At 42.0% G+C, this 20,526-nt stretch overlaps 1 protein-coding gene across 1 annotated transcript; it reads right to left on the bottom strand.

Moving 5' to 3' along the window:
* Positions 1-5,054: 5,054 nt before the first annotated feature.
* On the bottom strand, positions 5,055-16,714 carry LOC139546863 (zinc finger protein ZFP2-like). Its single transcript, XM_071355763.1, has 2 exons — positions 16,105-16,714; positions 5,055-6,709 (listed from the first exon to the last, which is right to left on the bottom strand). The coding sequence occupies exons 1-2, from the start codon at positions 16,469-16,471 to the stop codon at positions 5,565-5,567; spliced, it is 1,512 nt and encodes a 503-aa protein (XP_071211864.1). The 5' UTR covers positions 16,472-16,714; the 3' UTR covers positions 5,055-5,564.
* Between the last annotated feature and the right edge of the window lie 3,812 nt (positions 16,715-20,526).

Below are 20,526 nucleotides of genomic sequence, written 5' to 3'. Positions count from 1 at the left end.
CCTTACACCGCCTGGAGGTGTGGTGGGTCATTGTCCTGTTGAAAAACAAATGATAGTCCCACTAAGCCCAAACCAGACGGCGTGGCGTACCACTGCAGAATGCTGTGGTAGCCATGCTGGTTAAGTGTGCCTTGAATTCTAAATAAATCACTGACAGTGTCACCAGCAAAGCACCCCAACCCCATAACACCTCCTCCTCCATTCTTTACGGTGGGAAATACACATGCAGAGATCATCCGTTCACCCACACCGCGTCTCACAAAGACACAGCGGTGTGTCTTTGTTTGGACTCCAGACCAATTTGGACTCCAGACCAAAGGACACCGGTCTAATGTCCATTGCTCGTGTTTCTTGGCCCAAGCAAGTCTCTTCATAGTAGTCTATGCCTACCTGGCAGAATGATATCATGATTATTTGCATCAATCCAGTTGTGATTTGTTCAGCAGACTCTGCAATCACATGTGTGCTACAGAGACACCACTAACCAAGCAAGGCTCTTGCTGGTGCCACTTGAATTAAAGGGTATCTACACACAAAAATTAACATTTCTTAGATTTTCCTATAGCTCAAGAGTGGTCTCCTGATGTGGTTTAAGCATTGTTGTGGACTTTAAATATCCACTTCTGTTGTTATTCTATTAAACACCCACACCAGTAGAAATTGATGTTGTTTTTCTATTAACCTTTCAGTGATACTCCCGGATCCGGGAGCATCCTCATCAAAAAAGCTGACTAGCATAGCCTAGCCTAACGGGACAGGGATATCATATAATATAATTTTCATGAAATCACAAGTCCAATACAGCAAATGAAAGATAAACATCTCCAGCCATCATTTCCGATTTTTAAAATGTTTTACAGCGAAAACACAATATGTATTTCTATTAGCTAACCACAATAGCCAAAGACTCAACTGCATATTTTCACCATGTTTCTACCGCATAGGTAGCTATCACATAACCGACCAAATAGAGATATAATTAGTCACTAACCAAGAAACAACTTCATCAGATGACAGTCTTATAACATGTTATACAATAAATTTATGTTTTGTTCGAAAATGTGCATATTTGAGGTATAAATCATAGTTTTACATTGCAGCTACCATCAAAAATATCACCAAAGCAGCCAGAATAATTACAGAGAGCAACGTGAAATACCTAAATACTCAACATTTATGAAAAATACATGGTGTACAGCAAATGAAAGATAAACATCTTGTGAATCCAGCCAATATTTCTGATTTTTCACATTGAAAACACAATATAGAATTATATTAGCTTACCACAATAGCCAAACACACAACCGCATTTATTCACCGCATAGATAGCATTTGCAAAAACCAGCAAAAGATATAAAATTAATCACTAACCTTGAACAACTTCATCAGATGACAGTCTTATAACATCAGGTTATACAATACACTTATGTTTTGTTCAAAAATGTGCATATTTAGAGCTGCAAACCGTGGTTATACATTGTGAAAATGTAGCAACATTTCCCCAGAATGTCAGGAGCTATTTTGGACACTCACCTAATCTGACCAAAGAACTCATCATAAACTTTACTAAAAAATACTTGTTGTACAGCAAATGAAAGATACACTGGTTCTTAATGCAACCGCTGTGTTAGATTTTTAAAAATAACTTTACCATAACAAACAGCTTGCGTTATTACGAGACAGCGCCCGCCAAAACGGCAGAGAATAGAAATAACATTTTCCACAGAAATACGAAATAACATCATAAATTGTTCTTACTTTTGCTGAGCTTCCATCAGAATCTTGTACAAGGAGTCCTATTTCCAGAATAAATCGTTGTTTGGTTTTAGAATGTCCTTTTCTCCTGTCGAATTCGCGCCACAATGCTAGCCAATGTTGATGACGTTCCCAGTTTCTCTCGACGCAAAGAACGGAAAACTCCAAAAGTCCCAATAAACGTTGAATAATCTGATAAAACTCGGTTGAAAAAACATACTTTACGATGGTATTATCACATGTATCAAATAAAATCCGGAGATATTAACCGTGTATACTAGGTAGAGAAATTCCTGACCTGCCACTCCAAAAGCTCTTGTTCGACCTCAGATCAAGCTAGACACCCCATTCCACCTTCCACTGCCTGTTGACATCTAGTGGAAGGCGTATGAAGTGCATGCATATCAATAAATATAAGCCAGTTGAATAGGCAGGCCCTGGAACAGAGCCTCGTTTTCAGATTTTTCACTTCCTGTATGGAAGTTTGCTGCAAAATGAGTTCTGTTTTACTCACAGATATAATTCAAACAGTTTTAGAAACTTGAGAGTGTTTTCTATCCAATAGTAATAATAATATGCATATTGTACGATGTAGAATAGAGTACGAGGCCGTTTAAATTGGGCACGATTTTTTCCCAAAGTGAAAACAGCGCCCCCTATTCACAAGAAGTTTTAAACACCCACACCAGTAGAAATTTATGTTGTTTTTCTATTAAACACCCACACCAGTAGAAAATAATATTGTTTATCTATTAGGGTTAGGGTTATGGGTTAGGGTTATGCTGCTGACATAAATATATGTGAGGACAAAGACTCACATTGAGACTTCAAGAACCAAACTGACAGACTGTCTAGATGAGGACACTGAGACTTCAAGAACCAAAATGACAAACTGTCTAGATGAGGACACTGACTTCAAGAACCAAACTGACAAACTGTCTAGATGAGGACACTGACTTCAAGAACCAAACTGACAAACTGTCTAGATGAGGACACTGAGACTTCAAGAACCAAACTGACAAACTGTCTAGATGAGGACACTGAGACGTCAAGAACCAAACTGACAAACTGTCTAGATGAGGACACTGACTTCAAGAACCAAACTCACAAACTGTCTAGATGAGGACACTGACTTCAAGAACCAAACTGACAAACTGTCTAGATGAGGACACTGAGACTTCAAGAACCAAACTGACAAACTGTCTAGATGAGGACACTGAGACTTCAAGAACCAAACTGACAAACTGTCTAGATGAGGACACTGATACTTCAAGAACCAAACTGACAAACTGTCTAGATGAGGACACTGAGACTTCAAGAACCAAACTGACAAACTGTCTAGATGAGGACACTGAGAACCAGACTGACAGACTGTATTGATACGGCTGAGACTTCAAGAACCAAACTGACAAACTGTCTAGATGAGGACACTGAGACTTCAAGAACCAGACTGACAAACTGTCTAGATGAGGACACTGAGACTTCAATAACCAAACTGACAAACTGTCTAGCTGAGGACACTGAGAACCAGACTGACAGACTGTATTGATACGGCTGAGACTTCGAAACAAACTGACAAACTGTCTAGATGAGGACACTGAGACTTCAAGAACCAGACTGACAAACTGTCTAGATGAGGACACTGAGACTTCAAGAAACAAACTGACAGACTGTCTAGCTGAGGACACTGAGAACCAGACTGACAAACTGTCTAGCTGAGGACACTGAGAACCAGACTGACAGACTGTCTAGCTGAGGACACTGAGAAACAAACTGACAGACTGTCTAGATGCAACCAAAAGACGGATGCAGTTCAACTTAATTGCAGCAAAACAGACCTTCTGCTTATTGGCTCTAAAAGTGCACAGAACAAGATGATCACTTTCTCATTTGAAGCAACATCAATAAAGTGTCATTTTCCCACCCGCGTAACATCGCTCCAATCAGGTCGTTCTTGACTACTGCTGACAGGAATCCCAGGCTTCTTTCCAGACCACAAACCAGAAAAAAACATCACCCCCTGTTTTATTCAACCTCTATTGGCTTCCTGTTTAGGAAGCTTCCTGTTTGCTCACCTCTATTGGCTTACTGTTTAAGAGGGTTCCTGTTTGCTCACCTCTATTGGCTTACTGTTTAGGAAGCTTCCTGTTTGCTCACCTCTATTGGCTTCCTGTTTAGGAAGCTTCCTGTTTGCTCACCTCTATTGGCTTCCTGTTTAGGAAGCTTCCTGTTTGCTCACCTCTATTGGCTTCCTGTTTAGGAAGCTTCCTGTTTGCTCACCTCTATTGGCTTCCTGTTTAGGAAGCTTCCTGTTTGCTCACCTCTATTGGCTTACTGTTTTATTCAACCTCTATTGGCTTCGTGTTTAAGATCAAATGTCAGATTGTGCTGCTCACCTTTAAGGTTCTCCAGAGTTAATGCACCTTCATACATATGCTATAACCTCTAGAGAACTACTCCCCAGCACCACACTGCCATCATCAGACTAACATCCTACACTATTCAGAAAAAACTGTTGCATTAATCAAGTACTTTTTATAATCAGCACCTGTGTTTTTCTGACATAGCAATAATACTGATGGGAACATTCATGAGGTACTGAGTGTTTTAATAATACTGATGGGAACTTTCATGAGGTAGAGTGAATGTTTGAATAATACTGATGGGAACATTCATGAGGTAGTGAGTGTTTTAATAATACTGATGAGAACATTCATGAGGTAGTGAGTGTTTTAATAATACTGATGTTGAGGTATTGAGTGTTTTAATAATACTGATGTTGAGGTAGTGAGTGTTTTAATAATACTGATGGGAACATTCATGAGGTAGTGAGTGTTTTAATAATACTGATGGGAACATTCATGAGGTAGTGAGTGTTTTTAATAATACTGATGGGAACATTCATGAGGTAGTGAATGTTATAATAATACTGATGGGAACATTCATGAGGTAGTGAATGTTTTTTATAATAATGATCGGAACATTCATGAGGTAGTGAATGTTATAATAATACTGATGGGAACATTCATGAGGTAGTGAATGTTTTTAATAATAATGATCGGAACATTCATGAGGTAGTGAATGTTATAATAATACTGATGGGAACATTCATGAGGTAGTGAGTGTTTTAATAATACTGATGGGAACATTCATGAGGTAGTGAGTGTTTTTAATAATACTGATGGGAACATTCATGAGGTAGTGAATGTTATAATAATACTGATGGGAACATTCATGAGGTAGTGAATGTTTTTTATAATAATGATCGGAACATTCATGAGGTAGTGAATGTTTTTAATGATGACTAGTACACAAATTAAGTCAATGAAACACAACAACTAAATTCAAGAAGTTTTCAAGGTTAGAATAAAGAAATCTGAATTATATTAATCTACTTGTTAATTTACATTTTGAAATATCCAAATCATCAAATTAACATCCACATTTGCATCCATTCAATCAATGTGTATAATGAAAACCTAATACACATTTCATTTGATTGAATCAGATTTGAGATATGACCATGTCTGGAGATTTAAAAACTAAAAACAAATGTCGGCCTAATTGTGAGTATGATTTAATATATACAATTAGATTTCATGTCACAAACCCCAAAAACAACAATTCTTCATCAAAAAAATAAGTCAGAACAGCCTCTCTTTTCTCTCATGTGATTTCAGGTCCTCTGAAAGTGTATTTGGGCAATGAGAGCAGTGGTATGTCTTCTCGTCCCCTGTATGTACTTTCTCATGCTCTTTCAAGCCCTTTAAATGAACAAAACCCTTTTCACACTGGGAAAAGAGGTGAGGCTATCCTACTTTATGTGTCACCTTATGCATTTTCAGGTTCCCTAACCAGGTAAAACGCTTTCCACACTGACGGCATTGGAATGGCTTCTCTCCTGTGTGTGTCATCTCATGCGTTTTCAAGTTCCCTAACCGGGTATAACTCTTTCCACACAGCAAGCATTGGAATGGCTTCTCTCTTGTGTGTATTCTCTTATGCACTTTCAGATGCGATGACTGGATAAATCCCTTTCCACACTGTGAGCACTGGAATGGCTTCTCTACAGAGTGTGTTCCCTCATGCTTTTTCATGTCCCCTAATGACACGTACTTATTGTTTTCACACTGGGAGAAGTTACATGGCTTTTCTCCTGTGTGTGTATACATCTTATGTGATTTAAGGGACCCCAACCTCCTAAAACTCTTTCCACACTGGGAACAGTGGTATGGCTTCACTCCTGTGTGTGTTCTCTCATGCTCTTTCAGTTGCCCTGACCAGCTAAAACTACTTTTACAATGGGAACAGTGATAAGGCTTTTCCCCTGTGTGTATTTTTTCGTGTGATTTCAAGTCCCCTGATCGTGAAAATGTCTTTCCACACTGAGAGCATTGGAATGGTTTTTCTCCTGTGTGTATTCGGTTATGTATTTTAAGGTTCCCTAACTTCGCAAAACTCTTTTCACACTGTGAGCAGGGGTAAGGCTTCACTCCTGTGTGTATTCGCTCATGCGTTTTTTGGTTCCCTAAACGGGTAAAACTCTTTCCACATTGAGAGCAGTGATAAGGCTTCTCCCCTGTGTGTGTTCTCTCATGAGATTTCAGGTCCCCTGATCGGGAAAATGTCCTTCCACACTGAGAGCATTGGAATGGTTTTTCTCCTGTGTGTATTCGGTTATGCTCGTTCAGATGTGATGACTTGAAAAATCTCTTTCCACATTGGGAGCACTGGTGAGGCTTCACTCCTGTGTGTATTCTCTCATGTTCTTTCAGTTGCCCAGACCAGCTAAAACTCTTTCCACACTGAGAGCAGTTGTAAGACTTCTTCTCTGCATGTGTTCTCTTGTGGTTTTTAAGGCTCCCTAAACGGGTAAAACTCTTTCCACACTGGGAACAGTGGTGGCGTCTCGTTGGTTCAGACGTGTCTGGTTCCTCTGATTCTGGTCGGTCTTCTGCTAAAGACAAACAGAGTGGTTAAAGAGGGAGACCTGAATGAAATCTCCACATACATTTTAGTCATTTAGCAGACCCTCTTATCCAGAGAGACTTACAGTCAAGTACTCTTAGCATGTGATGCATGTGCTCCATTGTTTTACATGACCCATGTATTTTACACTGTGTGGCTTTAAGGGAATAGTATGGTCACTATCCAGAGCAACTTGCAGTTAGTGCATCCATCTTAAGGTAGCTAGGTGACACAACCACAACAGTGATAGCAACCACATTTCCCCTCAATTAAATGTGCTAATTTATAATGACCTGGCCTGTGTCCCATAATAGAACCAGGCTAATAATGACTAGCCATCTGTTAAATTAGCATTCCCCTGTGTTCTTACATCGATTTACTGTAACAGCAAAGAAAAGAGATACCACGACAACAAAACAAAACGTGGGGAGAACTGATTTCCCCATTATTTTTTCTTCTTCAGGTTTTCGCTCTCTCAAAATCACACTTTAATAGAAAAACAATATTGAATGTTCTAAATCCACAACTTTAACCACATCAGAATACATTTATTTTTGGGAGGAAAAAATCTGCAATATTATTATTTTTTGTGTGTAGTTACCCTTTAATTCTAGTGCCACCAGCCAGACATTCTTGATTGTCTAGCAGTATTTCTGTAGCACAGTTGTGATGGAAGTTTTCCAAACAAATGGCCAATGGATTGATGCAAATAATCACACGATTCTGGCAGGTAGACAGAGGCTACTTTGTAGTTACCTTTAAATTGTCTTTCAGTCTACCTGAAGACATTAGCATCGCTAACGGCTACACAAAGTGGTAGACATATAGGACCAACGTGAACCGAATACACAGGGTTCAACATTCAAGTACATTTGCCAGTGGCACACCGGGCCAGTGTCAACTGACATTTAGTGGGTGATGTCAGTCCATGTGATAGTAGTCAGTCTGTCCATGTGGTACTAGTCAGTCTGTCCATGTGGTAGTAGTCAGCCTGTCCATGTAGTACTAGTCAGTCTGTCCATGTGGTACTAGTCAGTCTGTCCATGTGGTAGTAGTCAGTCTGTCCATGTGGTACTAGTCAGTCTGTCCATGTGGTACTAGTCAGCCTGTCCATGTGGTACTAGTCAGTCTGTCCATGTGATAGTAGTCAGTCTGTCCATGTGGTACTAGTCAGCCTGTCCATGTGCTACTAGTCAGTCTGTCCATGTGGTACTAGTCAGTCTGTCCATGTGGTACTAGTCAGTCTGTCCATGTGGTAGTAGTCAGTCTGTCCATGTGGTACTAGTCAGCCTGTCCATGTGGTACTAGTCAGTCTGTCCATGTGGTACTAGTCAGTCTGTCCATGTGGTACTAGTCAGTCTGTCCATGTGGTACTAGTCAGTCTGTCCATGTGGTACTAGTCAGTCTGTCCACGTGCTACTAGTCAGTCTGTCCATGTGGTACTAGTCAGTCTGTCCATGTGGTACTAGTCAGTCTGTCCATGTGGTAGTAGTCAGTCTGACACAAACACACTAATATAGTCTGTCCATGTGATAGTAGTCAGTCATGGAAAATGTCTCTCTCATACATGGCAGTAGTGTTTTTTAGATAGAAAGATTAGAAATGTGTTTATAAAAATATCTGTGAATAGTCCAGGGCCAGGTTTCCCAAAAGCATCTTAACGACATGCAGGATGGCAGGTTCAATCCCAGTGCTCTCTGTTTAACACCAAACCTTACCCCTTAAAGACATGCAGGATGGCAGGTTCAATCCCAGTGCTCTCTGATTAACACCAAACCTTAACCCTTAAAGACATGCAGGATGGCAGGTTCAATCCCAGTGCTCTCTGTTTAACCCCAAACCTTAACCCTTAAAGACATGCAGGATGGCAGGTTCAATCCCAGTGCTATCTGTTTAACAGCAAACCTTAACCCTTAAAGACATGCAGGATGGCAGGTCCAATCCCAGTGCTCTCTGTTTAACCCCAAACCTTAACCCTTAAAGACATGCAGGATGGCAGGTTCAATCCCAGTGCTCTCTGTTTAACCCCAAACCTTAACCCTTAAAGACATGCAGGATGGCAGGTCCAATCCCAGTGCTCTCTGTTTAACACCAAACATTAACCCTTAACGACATGCAGGATGACAGGTCCAATCCCAGTGCTCTCTGTTTAACATCAAACCTTAAAGACATGCTCCGGTACTTTGGCGACTGGTAAGTCTTTTTTAAACTTCCTGCTTTGGGCTGAATGTGTCAATGTGTAGTTTATACGTTCATAATCTATGAGCAGAAATACTGTCTTCTCGCAATTTGCCAAGAAATCCATTCCGCCTCACTTTATTCAGAGAGGATCTATGCTAAACATAGAATCAAGAAGTTTATCTGACAGTGACAGCCGATAACTTCAGAACAAAGTTGACCAGGCCTTTTAAAAACAAAGTTGACCAGGCCTATAAAAACAAAGTTGACCAGGCCTATAAAAACAAAGTTGACCAGGCCTATAAAAACAAAGTTGACCAGGTCTATAAATACAAAGTTGACCAGGCCTATAAATACAAAGTTGACCAGGCCTTTAAATACAAAGTTGACCAGGCCTTTAAAAACAAAGTTGACCAGGCCTATAAAAACAAAGTTGACCAGGTCTATAAATACAAAGTTGACCAGGCCTATAAATACAAAGTTGACCAGGCCTATAAATACAAAGTTGACCAGGCCTATAAAAACAAAGTTGACCAGGCCTTTAAAAACAAAGTTGACCAGGCCTATAAATACAAAGTTGACCAGGCCTATAAATACAAAGTTGACCAGGCCTATAAATACAAAGTTGACCAGGCCTTTAAAAACAAAGTTGACCAGGCCTATAAATACAAAGTTGACCAGGCCTATAAATACAAAGTTGACCAGGCCTTTAAATACAAAGTTGACCAGGCCTTTAAAAACAAAGTTGACCAGGCCTTTAAAAACAAAGTTGACCAGGCCTTTTAAAAACAAAGTTGACCAGGCCTATAAATACAAAGTTAACCAAGCCTATAAAAACAAAGTTAACCAAGCCTATAAAAACAAAGTTGACCAGGCCTTTAAAAACAAAGTTGACCAGGCCTATAAATACAAAGTTGACCAGGCCTATAAATACAAAGTTGACCAGGCCTATAAATACAAAGTTGACCAGGCCTATAAATACAAAGTTGACCAGGCCTATAAATACAAAGTTGACCAGGCCTATAAATACAAAGTTGACCAGGCCTATAAAAACAAAGTTGACCAGGCCTTTAAATACAAAGTTGACCAGGCCTATAAATACAAAGTTGACCAGGCCTATAAATACAAAGTTGACCAGGCGTATAAAAACAAAGTTGACCGGGCCTATAAAAACAAAGTTGGCCGGCCTATAAATACAAAATTGCCAAAGTCTTACAAACAATTTACCCTTCGCTAAGCACTGAACCCCTTGAGTACTGTTGCAACCTTGTACAACATTTTCCTGGGAGGCCCCATTCCCCATTTAAACTACTGGATAAAACCCCTCACAATGATCTCCAAATGTGTTTTTTAATACACAATCAAATTAAAACACGGACTACCGCTTGTTAATCAGAAAACTAACATACATTTCGAGAAGTTTTGCCATAGTTCTCATTGGCTTTCATGCATTTGAAACGTGAGCTTGTCTGAGGTGTCGGACTTGACGACAGTTGCTATCCATTAAGCACTGTGATTGGTTGCCCAAAATTCTGCAAATATCTCTGCGACTTCCTGTCAGATTCCAGCCCTACTCGATAGTGCTAGGTATTAACAGCCAATCTACCGTGTTTGCCAGCACCCACACAAGGGGGATGCTAACGTGGCTATCCACATTTCCTCAATATAGCGGATCACCCCTCATAGCCTGGTTCCTCTCTAGGTTTCTTCCTAGGTTTTGGCCTTTCTAGGGAGTTTTGTACAGCACTTCGAGATATTAGCTGATGTACGAAGGGCTATATAAAATAAACTTGATTGATTGATTGATTGATTGATAGCGGATCACCCCTGGAAGTTTCACACATGACATTCCATATGCTACATGTCCATAACACTGGAGTTATTTATCGCCTTGTCACATACAGCTGATGTGTTGTGCATTGAAGTACAGAAGCAAATGGAAAAGGTGAGAGTGTCTCTAGGAGGTGAACTACTGTAACAGTTCAGTGTTTTATAGTGTCACTGTTAAATTAGCATTATACAAAGTTATAATCATGTTTTCCAGTAGTGGGGATGTTGATGTACTGGCTGAACAAGCTCTTAGTAGTGGGGATGTTGATGTACCGGCTAAACAAGCACTTAGTAGTGGGGATGTTGATGTACCGGCTAAACAAGCACTAAGTAGTGGGGATGTTGATGTACTGGCTAAACAAGCACTTAGTAGTGGGGATGTTGATGTACTGGCTAAACAAGCTCTTAGTAGTGGGGATGTTGATGTACCGGCTAAACAAGCACTTAGTAGTGGGGATGTTGATGTACTGGCTAAACAAGCACTTAGTAGTGGGGATGTTGATGTACTGGCTAAACAAGCACTTAGTAGTGGGGATGTTGATGTACTGGCTAAACAAGCACTTAGTAGTGGGGATGTTGATGTACCGGCTAAACAAGCACTTAGTAGTGGGGATGTTGATGTACTGGCTAAACAAGCACTTAGTAGTGGGGATGTTGATGTACCGGCTAAACAAGCACTTAGTAGTGGGGATGTTGATGTACTGGCTAAACAAGCACTTAGTAGTGGGGATGTTGATGTACTGGCTAAACAAGCACTTAGTAGTGGGGATGTTGATGTACCGGCTAAACAAGCACTAAGTAGTGGGGATGTTGATGTACTGGCTAAACAAGCACTTAGTAGTGGGGATGTTGATGTACCGGCTAAACAAGCACTAAGTAGTGGGGATGTTGATGTACTGGCTAAACAAGCACTAAGTAGTGGGGATGTTGATGTACTGGCTAAACAAGCACTTAGTAGTGGGGATGTTGATGTACCGGCTAAACAAGCACTAAGTAGTGGGGATGTTGATGTACTGGCTAAACAAGCTCTTAGTAGTGGGGATGTTGATGTACTGGCTAAACAAGCACTAAGTAGTGGGGATGTTGATGTACTGGCTAAACAAGCACTTAGTAGTGGGGATGTTGATGTACTGGCTAAACAAGCACTTAGTAGTGGGGATGTTGATGTACTGGCTAAACAAGCACTTAGTAGTGGGGATGTTGATGTACTGGCTAAACAAGCACTTAGTAGTGGGGATGTTGATGTACTGGCTAAACAAGCACTTAGTAGTGGGGATGTTGATGTACTGGCTAAACAAGCACTAAGTAGTGGGGATGTTGATGTACTGGCTAAACAAGCTCTTAGTAGTGGGGATGTTGATGTACTGGCTAAACAAGCACTAAGTAGTGGGGATGTTGATGTACTGGCTAAACAAGCACTTAGTAGTGGGGATGTTGATGTACTGGCTAAACAAGCACTTAGTAGTGGGGATGTTGATGTACTGGCTAAACAAGCACTTAGTAGTGGGGATGTTGATGTACCGGCTAAACAAGCACTAAGTAGTGGGGGATGTTGATGTACTGGCTAAACAAGCACTTAGTAGTGGGGATGTTGATGTACTGGCTAAACAAGCACTTAGTAGTGGGGATGTTGATGTACTGGCTAAACAAGCACTTAGTAGTGGGGATGTTGATGTACTGGCTAAACAAGCACTTAGTAGTGGGGATGTTGATGTACTGGCTAAACAAGCACTTAGTAGTGGGGATGTTGATGTACTGGCTAAACAAGCACTTAGTAGTGGGGATGTTGATGTACTGGCTAAACAAGCACTAAGTAGTGGGGGATGTTGATGTACTGGCTAAACAAGCACTTAGTAGTGGGGATGTTGATGTACTGGCTAAACAAGCACTAAGTAGTGGGGATGTTGATGTACTGGCTAAACAAGCACTTAGTAGTGGGGATGTTGATGTACTGGCTAAACAAGCACTTAGTAGTGGGGATGTTGATGTACTGGCTAAACAAGCACTTAGTAGTGGGGATGTTGATGTACTGGCTAAACAAGCACTAAGTAGTGGGGGATGTTGATGTACTGGCTAAACAAGCACTTAGTAGTGGGGATGTTGATGTACTGGCTAAACAAGCACTAAGTAGTGGGGATGTTGATGTACTGGCTAAACAAGCACTTAGTAGTGGGGATGTTGATGTACTGGCTAAACAAGCACTTAGTAGTGGGGATGTTGATGTACTGGCTAAACAAGCACTTAGTAGTGGGGATGTTGATGTACTGGCTAAACAAGCACTTAGTAGTGGGGATGTTGATGTACTGGCTAAACAAGCACTAAGTAGTGGGGGATGTTGATGTACTGGCTAAACAAGCACTTAGTAGTGGGGATGTTGATGTACTGGCTAAACAAGCACTTAGTAGTGGGGATGTTGATGTACTGGCTAAACAAGCACTAAGTAGTGGGGATGTTGATGTACCGGCTAAACAAGCACTAAGTAGTGGGGATGTTGATGTACTGGCTAAACAAGCACTTAGTAGTGGGGATGTTGATGTACTGGCTAAACAAGCACTTAGTAGTGGGGATGTTGATGTACTGGCTAAACAAGCACTCAGTAGTGGGGATGTTGATGTACTGGCTAAACAAGCACTAAGTAGTGGGGATGTTGATGTACTGGCTAAACAAGCACTAAGTAGTGGGGATGTTGATGTACTGGCTAAACAAGCACTTAGTAGTGGGGATGTTGATGTACTGGCTAAACAAGCACTAAGTAGTGGGGATGTTGATGTACTGGCTAAACAAGCACTTAGTAGTGGGGATGTTGATGTACTGGCTAAACAAGCACTTAGTAGTGGGGATGTTGATGTACTGGCTAAACAAGCACTAAGTAGTGGGGATGTTGATGTACTGGCTAAACAAGCTCTTAGTAGTGGGGATGTTGATGTACTGGCTAAACAAGCACTAAGTAGTGGGGGATGTTGATGTACTGGCTAAACAAGCACTTAGTAGTGGGGATGTTGATGTACTGGCTAAACAAGCACTAAGTAGTGGGGGATGTTGATGTACTGGCTAAACAAGCACTAAGTAGTGGGGATGTTGATGTACTGGCTAAACAAGCACTTAGTAGTGGGGATGTTGATGTACCGGCTAAACAAGCACTAAGTAGTGGGGATGTTGATGTACTGGCTAAACAAGCACTTAGTAGTGGGGATGTTGATGTACTGGCTAAACAAGCACTTAGTAGTGGGGATGTTGATGTACTGGCTAAACAAGCACTTAGTAGTGGGGATGTTGATGTACTGGCTAAACAAGCACTAAGTAGTGGGGGATGTTGATGTACTGGCTAAACAAGCACTTAGTAGTGGGGATGTTGATGTACTGGCTAAACAAGCACTTAGTAGTGGGGATGTTGATGTACTGGCTAAACAAGCACTTAGTAGTGGGGATGTTGATGTACTGGCTAAACAAGCACTTAGTAGTGGGGATGTTGATGTACTGGCTAAACAAGCACTTAGTAGTGGGGATGTTGATGTACTGGCTGAACAAGCACTTAGTAGTGGGGATGTTGATGTACTGGCTAAACAAGCACTTAGTAGTGGGGATGTTGATGTACTGGCTAAACAAGCACTTAGTAGTGGGGATGTTGATGTACTGGCTAAACAAGCACTTAGTAGTGGGGATGTTGATGTACTGGCTAAACAAGCACTTAGTAGTGGGGATGTTGATGTACTGGCTGAACAAGCACTTAGTAGTGGGGATGTTGATGTACTGGCTAAACAAGCACTTAGTAGTGGGGATGTTGATGTACTGGCTAAACAAGCACTTAGTAGTGGGGATGTTGTAGTTTCAATGAGCAAGGCCAAAAGCCTGATGTGGACAGTGATAGGAAAGCATCCAACAGGAAGGTGTGATTATTGCCAGGAAACAGAGACCGTGGAGCATGTATTGATACAGTGTGGGCAGTATCAGAGGGAAACAGAGACCGTGGAGCATGTATTGATACAGTGTGGGCAGTATCAGAGGGAAACAGAGACCGTGGAGCATGTATTGATACAGTGTGGGCAGTATCAGAGGGAAACAGAGACCGTGGAGCATGTATTGATACAGTGTGGGCAGTATCAGAGGGAAACAGAGACCGTGGAGCATGTATTGATACAGTGTGGGCAGTATCAGAGGGAAACAGAGACCGTGGAACATGTATTGATACAGTGTGGGCAGTATCAGAGGGAAACAGAGACCGTGGAGCATGTATTGATACAGTGTGGGCAGTATCAGAGGGAAACAGAGACCGTGGAGCATGTATTGATACAGTGTGGGCAGTATCAGAGGGAAACAGAGACCGTGGAGCATGTATTGATACAGTGTGGGCAGTATCAGAGGGAAACAGAGACCGTGGAACATGTATTGATACAGTGTGGGCAGTATCAGAGGGAAACAGAGACCGTGGAGCATGTATTGATACAGTGTGGGCAGTATCAGAGGGAAACAGAGACCGTGGAGCATGTATTGATACAGTGTGGGCAGTATCAGAGGGAAACAGAGACCGTGGAGCATGTATTGATACAGTGTGGGCAGTATCAGAGGCAAAGAGAGAGGCTGAGATCTATTGTGAGGGAAAAGGGGATACAGGAAATGAGTTTAAATAGTATATTGGAGGTGAACGTCATGAGATATAGTCTCAAATATTTTGTTATCTTTTTTTTTAAAGATCAATGGGGCTGGCAGGTAGGATTTAGTTTATCCCTGTCTTTGGCCCACACTCCAGTACAGTAGGTGGCGGTAATGCACCATAACGCCGATAAACCCCACTGAAGAAGAAAAGATTTCTCTGCTTTTTTTGTATCACTCAACTCTCATTTATAAACGAGTCTCGTTTGCAATGAGGGGGATGTAGTTAGATATAGGCCTATGTATTGTTGATGTGTTGCCGTAGTCGTGGATGGATCAGAAGGATAGAACGTGCACGAGAGAAACTATCAATAGGCCTTTGCGTCATTATTACCTTGAGAAATCTGACCTATAATTTGTAAACAAAGCTTCTGTACTTAAAATTCATAAAACCTTCAGTTTTATCAATTGGATGTGACCCAAATGGCAAATTAATTTCGAGATATATTAAACCAGAAGAAAAGCGACATTTTATTTGGGACTTACTGAGTCTATGGGATGTTGAGTATTTAAACTGAACGAATCACTGCATGTAGAGATATAGGAAGCGTTTTATCCATTACTTATGTTCTGTTGGTGGCCTCCATTCTTTGTAGCTTTAATGATTCCTACAGTACAGACCAACATATCCAAGTGTAGAACTTCAGTAGAACGCACCTTTAAAACCACACATTGATTCATCAACAGCGGAGGCTGTGCCTCTGTTTTTAAGACAATACTCACTGGTGTTAATCAGATCTCCAGTCTCCTCCTCCAATGTGACAGTAATCTCCCCCTCCTCCTTCAATCCAAACACTTCCTCTTCCTTTTCTTCTTCCGCGGTAACATGCTCTTCTTTCACTCTGAAAGCTTCTTCCTCTTTTTTCACTGTAACAGTCTCATCCTCTACTTGTTTCACTGTAACAGCCTCATCCTCTACTTGTTTCACTGTAACAGCCTCACCCTCTACTTGTTTCACTGTAACAGCCTCACCCTCTACTTGTTTCACTGTAACAGCCTCCTCTTCCTTCTCCTCTTTCACGAGAGTTTCTTTCTCCGTCCATCTGACCCCCTCTTCTTTAGCAGGGGAGGAGTAGTTTAGGGAGCTCATATGGTCGGGGATGTTAGCTAGCTAGTTAGCAATAGTGCTGCGCTAATTTAGCAAGCCAGCTAGCTGACTACTAACAACGTAAAATGAAATTAAATGCGGCAACTTGCTATACAACATAAGTTTGCTTAAAACACAGAGGCTAATATACACAGAAAGTGTATAAAGAACTGTAATGTTTCGGCTATGTTGGCTAGCAAGCTACCGAAGAGGTTTGAGTAGCTGTGTTGTTGAAGAAGCGTCCCGTCCACTAGATTATACGTCACACCAACATCTTCGCATGCAAGTCGCACATCGCCCTCTATTGACTGGAGTGGGTAACGCAGTTGAGCGAAAAGTTTTATTGCCGTTTACGAACTTGAATACACGACATGGGTACATGTATTTCACAAAATAGTTTGTTTATGGACAGACTGAATGAGTTGAAATGTTGTACAGCAAGCTTGGGCCCAACTAGTCAAGGGGCGGCACGTGTGGAAAAAAGAAGGGGGGGGGGGGGGCATAGCAGTATCATAGCATTTAAGTACAGTTTTGGTGCCTCTGCAATCAAACAATTCCGTATGTATAGAACATTATAGGAGATGCAAACATGAGTCACTGAGCCACTTTGTAACATGGACAATTTCTGCTGTGAGTTCTTGTGCAGCTTGTTGTTTGCTCTTTGCATGCACATATCACTGTATAATCTGCATACATGTGTACTTTAGACCCAGTACAGACAGAAGGCAGATCATTACAGTAGAGGCTGAACAGGAGGGGCCCCAGTAAACAGCTAGGCCTGTTTCTACACATTCCCCCCAAACTGCTGGCTTCCCCAATAGCAAAGGCCTATACACTTGTGGTTTGAAACAATCCACACCTATTTAAGTATTTTGAATAATTTTACTTAGACAGGAGTAATTATGTAATTTTGGCAAAAAGTCTATTTATTTTAGGGGAAGCCAATAAGGGCACAGGGCGAGACCCAGATGCAGACACGGGAGGCAGATGGTTCCAGTCTGTGATATTTATTATAATCCAAGGGGCAGGCAAGAAAATGGTCATGGACAAACAAAGGATCATAAACAAGGTCAGAGTCCGGGAGGTACAGAGTGGCAGGCAGGCTCGAGGTCAGGGCAGGCTGTATGGTCAGGCAGGCAGGCTCAAGGTCAGGGCAGGCAGAATGGGTAGGCAGGCGGGTTCAGAGTCAAGGCAGGCAAGGGTCAAAACTGGGAGGACTAGCAAAACAGTGATGAGGAAAAAGCAGGAGCACTGCAAAACCACACTGGTTGACTTGATAAGAGAAGACGAACTGACAGACAGACAGAAAACACAGGTATAAATACCCAGAGATTAAATGGGGAAAACAGGTGACACCTGGAGGTGGGTGGAGACAATCACAAAGACAGGTGAAACAGATCAGGGCGTGACAAAGTCAGCATCTGAACAGTGCACCACCAACTTTCCTTTCTAATTCAGAAGAGGCTGAAACCAGAGACCTGTATATAATGACGAGATGCTCATGTCTCCGCCATAACAATGTGAGTCGTTGTCCCTAAAGCTTGTATGTAGACGACAAGCTTAGTAATGCATATTATGCCCATGGAAACGCACTGGGCTTATTCAGGACAGGTTTTGGCAAGTGAGCCCTCTCGTTTTTGCCTCTTCCTTTCTGCTGAAATAAGCGAGCAAAACAGCATTGCACAGTGGAGGTGTCATAACACCCATAAAACCTAGCGGTCAAACCGGGAAATGGTTCCAATCATTTTTCCACCATTCATTTTTCCCCATATGGGATTTTAGAAACACTTAAAATAAGGGCTATGTTTCGTGTAGGCTTATCTTGTCGTGACGTTTTGATAACCATATAAATTTCTCTCAGACAAGGTGACTTGTCATTATATATTCGGCGTGTGCAGGATTCTGTACTCTACGCACGGTCTCTGCTCTACTAGTTGGGCTGATCAGAGAACAGGTTTAATGAAGTCAGATCGGTCTCTGCTCTACTAGTTGGGCTGATCAGAGAACAGGTTTAATGACGTCAGATCGGTCTCTGCTCTACTAGTTGGGCTGATCAGAGAACAGGTTTAATGAAGTCAGATCGGTCTCTGCTCTACTAGTTGGGCTGATCAGAGAACAGGTTTAATGAAGTCAGATCGGTCTCTGCTCTACTAGTTGGGCTGATCAGAGAACAGGTTTAATGACGTCAGATCAGTCTCTGCTCTACTAGTTGGGCTGATCAGAGAACAGGTTTAATGACGTCAGATCGGTCTCTGCTCTACTAGTTGGGCTGATCAGAGAACAGGTTTAATGAAGTCAGATCAGTCTCTGCTCTACTAGTTGGGCTGATCAGAGAACAGGTTTAATGAAGTCAGATCAGTCTCTGCTCTACTAGTTGGACTGATCAGAGAACAGGTTTAATGAAGTCAGATCGGTCTCTGCTCTACTAGTTGGGCTGATCAGAGAACAGGTTTAATGACGTCAGATCAGTCTCTGCTCTACTAGTTGGGCTGATCAGAGAACAGGTTTAATGAAGTCAGATCGGTCTCTGCTCTACTAGTTGGGCTGATCAGAGAACAGGTTTAATGAAGTCAGATCAGTCTCTGCTGTACAAGTTGGGCTGATCAGAGAACAGGTTTAATGAAGTCAGATCAGTCTCTGCTCTACTAGTAGTGCTGATCAGAGAACAGGTTTATTGAAGTCAGATCGGTCTCTGCTCTACTAGTTGGGCTGATCAGAGAACAGGTTTAATGACGTCAGATCAGTCTCTGCTGTACTAGTTGGGCTGATCAGAGAACAGGTTTAATGAAGTCCGATCAGTCTCTGCTGTACTAGTTGGGCTGATCAGAGAACAGGTTTAATGAAGTCAGATCAGTCTCTGCTCTACTAGTAGTGCTGATCAGAGAACAGGTTTAATGAAGTCAGATCAGTCTCTGCTGTACTAGTTGGGCTGATCAGAGAACAGGTTTAATGAAGTCAGATCAGTCTCTGCTCTACTAGTAGTGCTGATCAGAGAACAGGTTTAATTAAGTCAGATCAGTCTCTGCTCTACTAGTAGTGCTGATCAGAGAACAGGTTTAATGACGTCAGATCAGTCTCTGCTCTACTAGTTGGGCTGATCAGAGAACAGGTTTAATGAAGTCAGATCGGTCTCTGCTCTACTAGTTGGGCTGATCAGAGAACAGGTTTAATGAAGTCAGATCAGTCTCTGCTTTACTAGTAGTGCTGATCAGAGAACAGGTTTAATGAAGTCAGATCAGTCTCTGCTGTACAAGTTGGGCTGATCAGAGAACAGGTTTAATGAAGTTAGATCAGTCTCTGCTCTACTAGTTGGGCTGATCAGAGAACAGGTTTAATGAAGTTAGATCAGCCTCTGCTCTACAAGTTAGGCTGATCAGAGAACAGGTTTAATAATGAAGTTAGATCAGTCTCTGCTCTACTAGTTGGGCTGATCAGAGAACAGGTTTAATGAAGTCAGATCAGTCTCTGCTGTACTAGTTGGGCTGATCAGAGAACAGGTTTAATGAAGTCAGATCAGTCTCTGCTCTACTAGTTGGGCTGATCAGAGAACAGGTTTAATGAAGTCAGGTCAGTCTCTGCTGTACTAGTTGGGCTGATCAGAGAACAGGTTTAATGAAGTCAGATTGAGGTAAATAAAAAAGGTGTTCCAAAAGGGATGATTTAAGATACTCTTTGAAGAGGTAGGTAGGGTTTCAGATGTTTTCGGGAAGATGGACAGGGACTCTGCTATCCTAGCTCCAGAGGGAAGATGGACAGGGACTCTGCTGTCCTAGCTCCAGAGGGAAGATGGACAGGGACTCTGCTATCCTAGCTCCAGAGGGAAGATGGACAGGGACTCTGCTATCCTAGCTCCAGAGGGAAGATGGACAGGGACTCTGCTATCCTAGCTCCAGAGGGAAGATGGACAGGGACTCTGCTATCCTAGCTCCAGAGGGAAGATGGACAGGGACTCTGCTGTCCTAGCTCCAGAGGGAAGATGGACAGGGACTCTGCTGTCCTAGCTCCAGAGGGAAGATGGACAGGGACTCTGCTATCCTAGCTCCAGAGGGAAGATGGAC

Source organism: Salvelinus alpinus, chromosome 2 (genome assembly GCF_045679555.1).
Source record: "Salvelinus alpinus chromosome 2, SLU_Salpinus.1, whole genome shotgun sequence".
Classification (NCBI taxonomy): domain Eukaryota; kingdom Metazoa; phylum Chordata; class Actinopteri; order Salmoniformes; family Salmonidae; genus Salvelinus; species Salvelinus alpinus.
The sequence above is the reverse complement of the archived record's forward strand: the minus strand, read 5'-3'. Positions and strand labels throughout refer to the sequence as shown.

Coding starts and splice junctions, on each gene's coding strand:
- LOC139546863 (XM_071355763.1), bottom strand. CDS start 16,471: ATGAGCTCCCTAAACTACTCCTCCCCTGCTAAAGAAGAGGGGGTCAGA. Junction 6,710..16,104: donor TGGAGATCTGATTAACACCA/GTGAGTATTGTC, acceptor TGTCTTTAGCAG/AAGACCGACCAGAATCAGAG.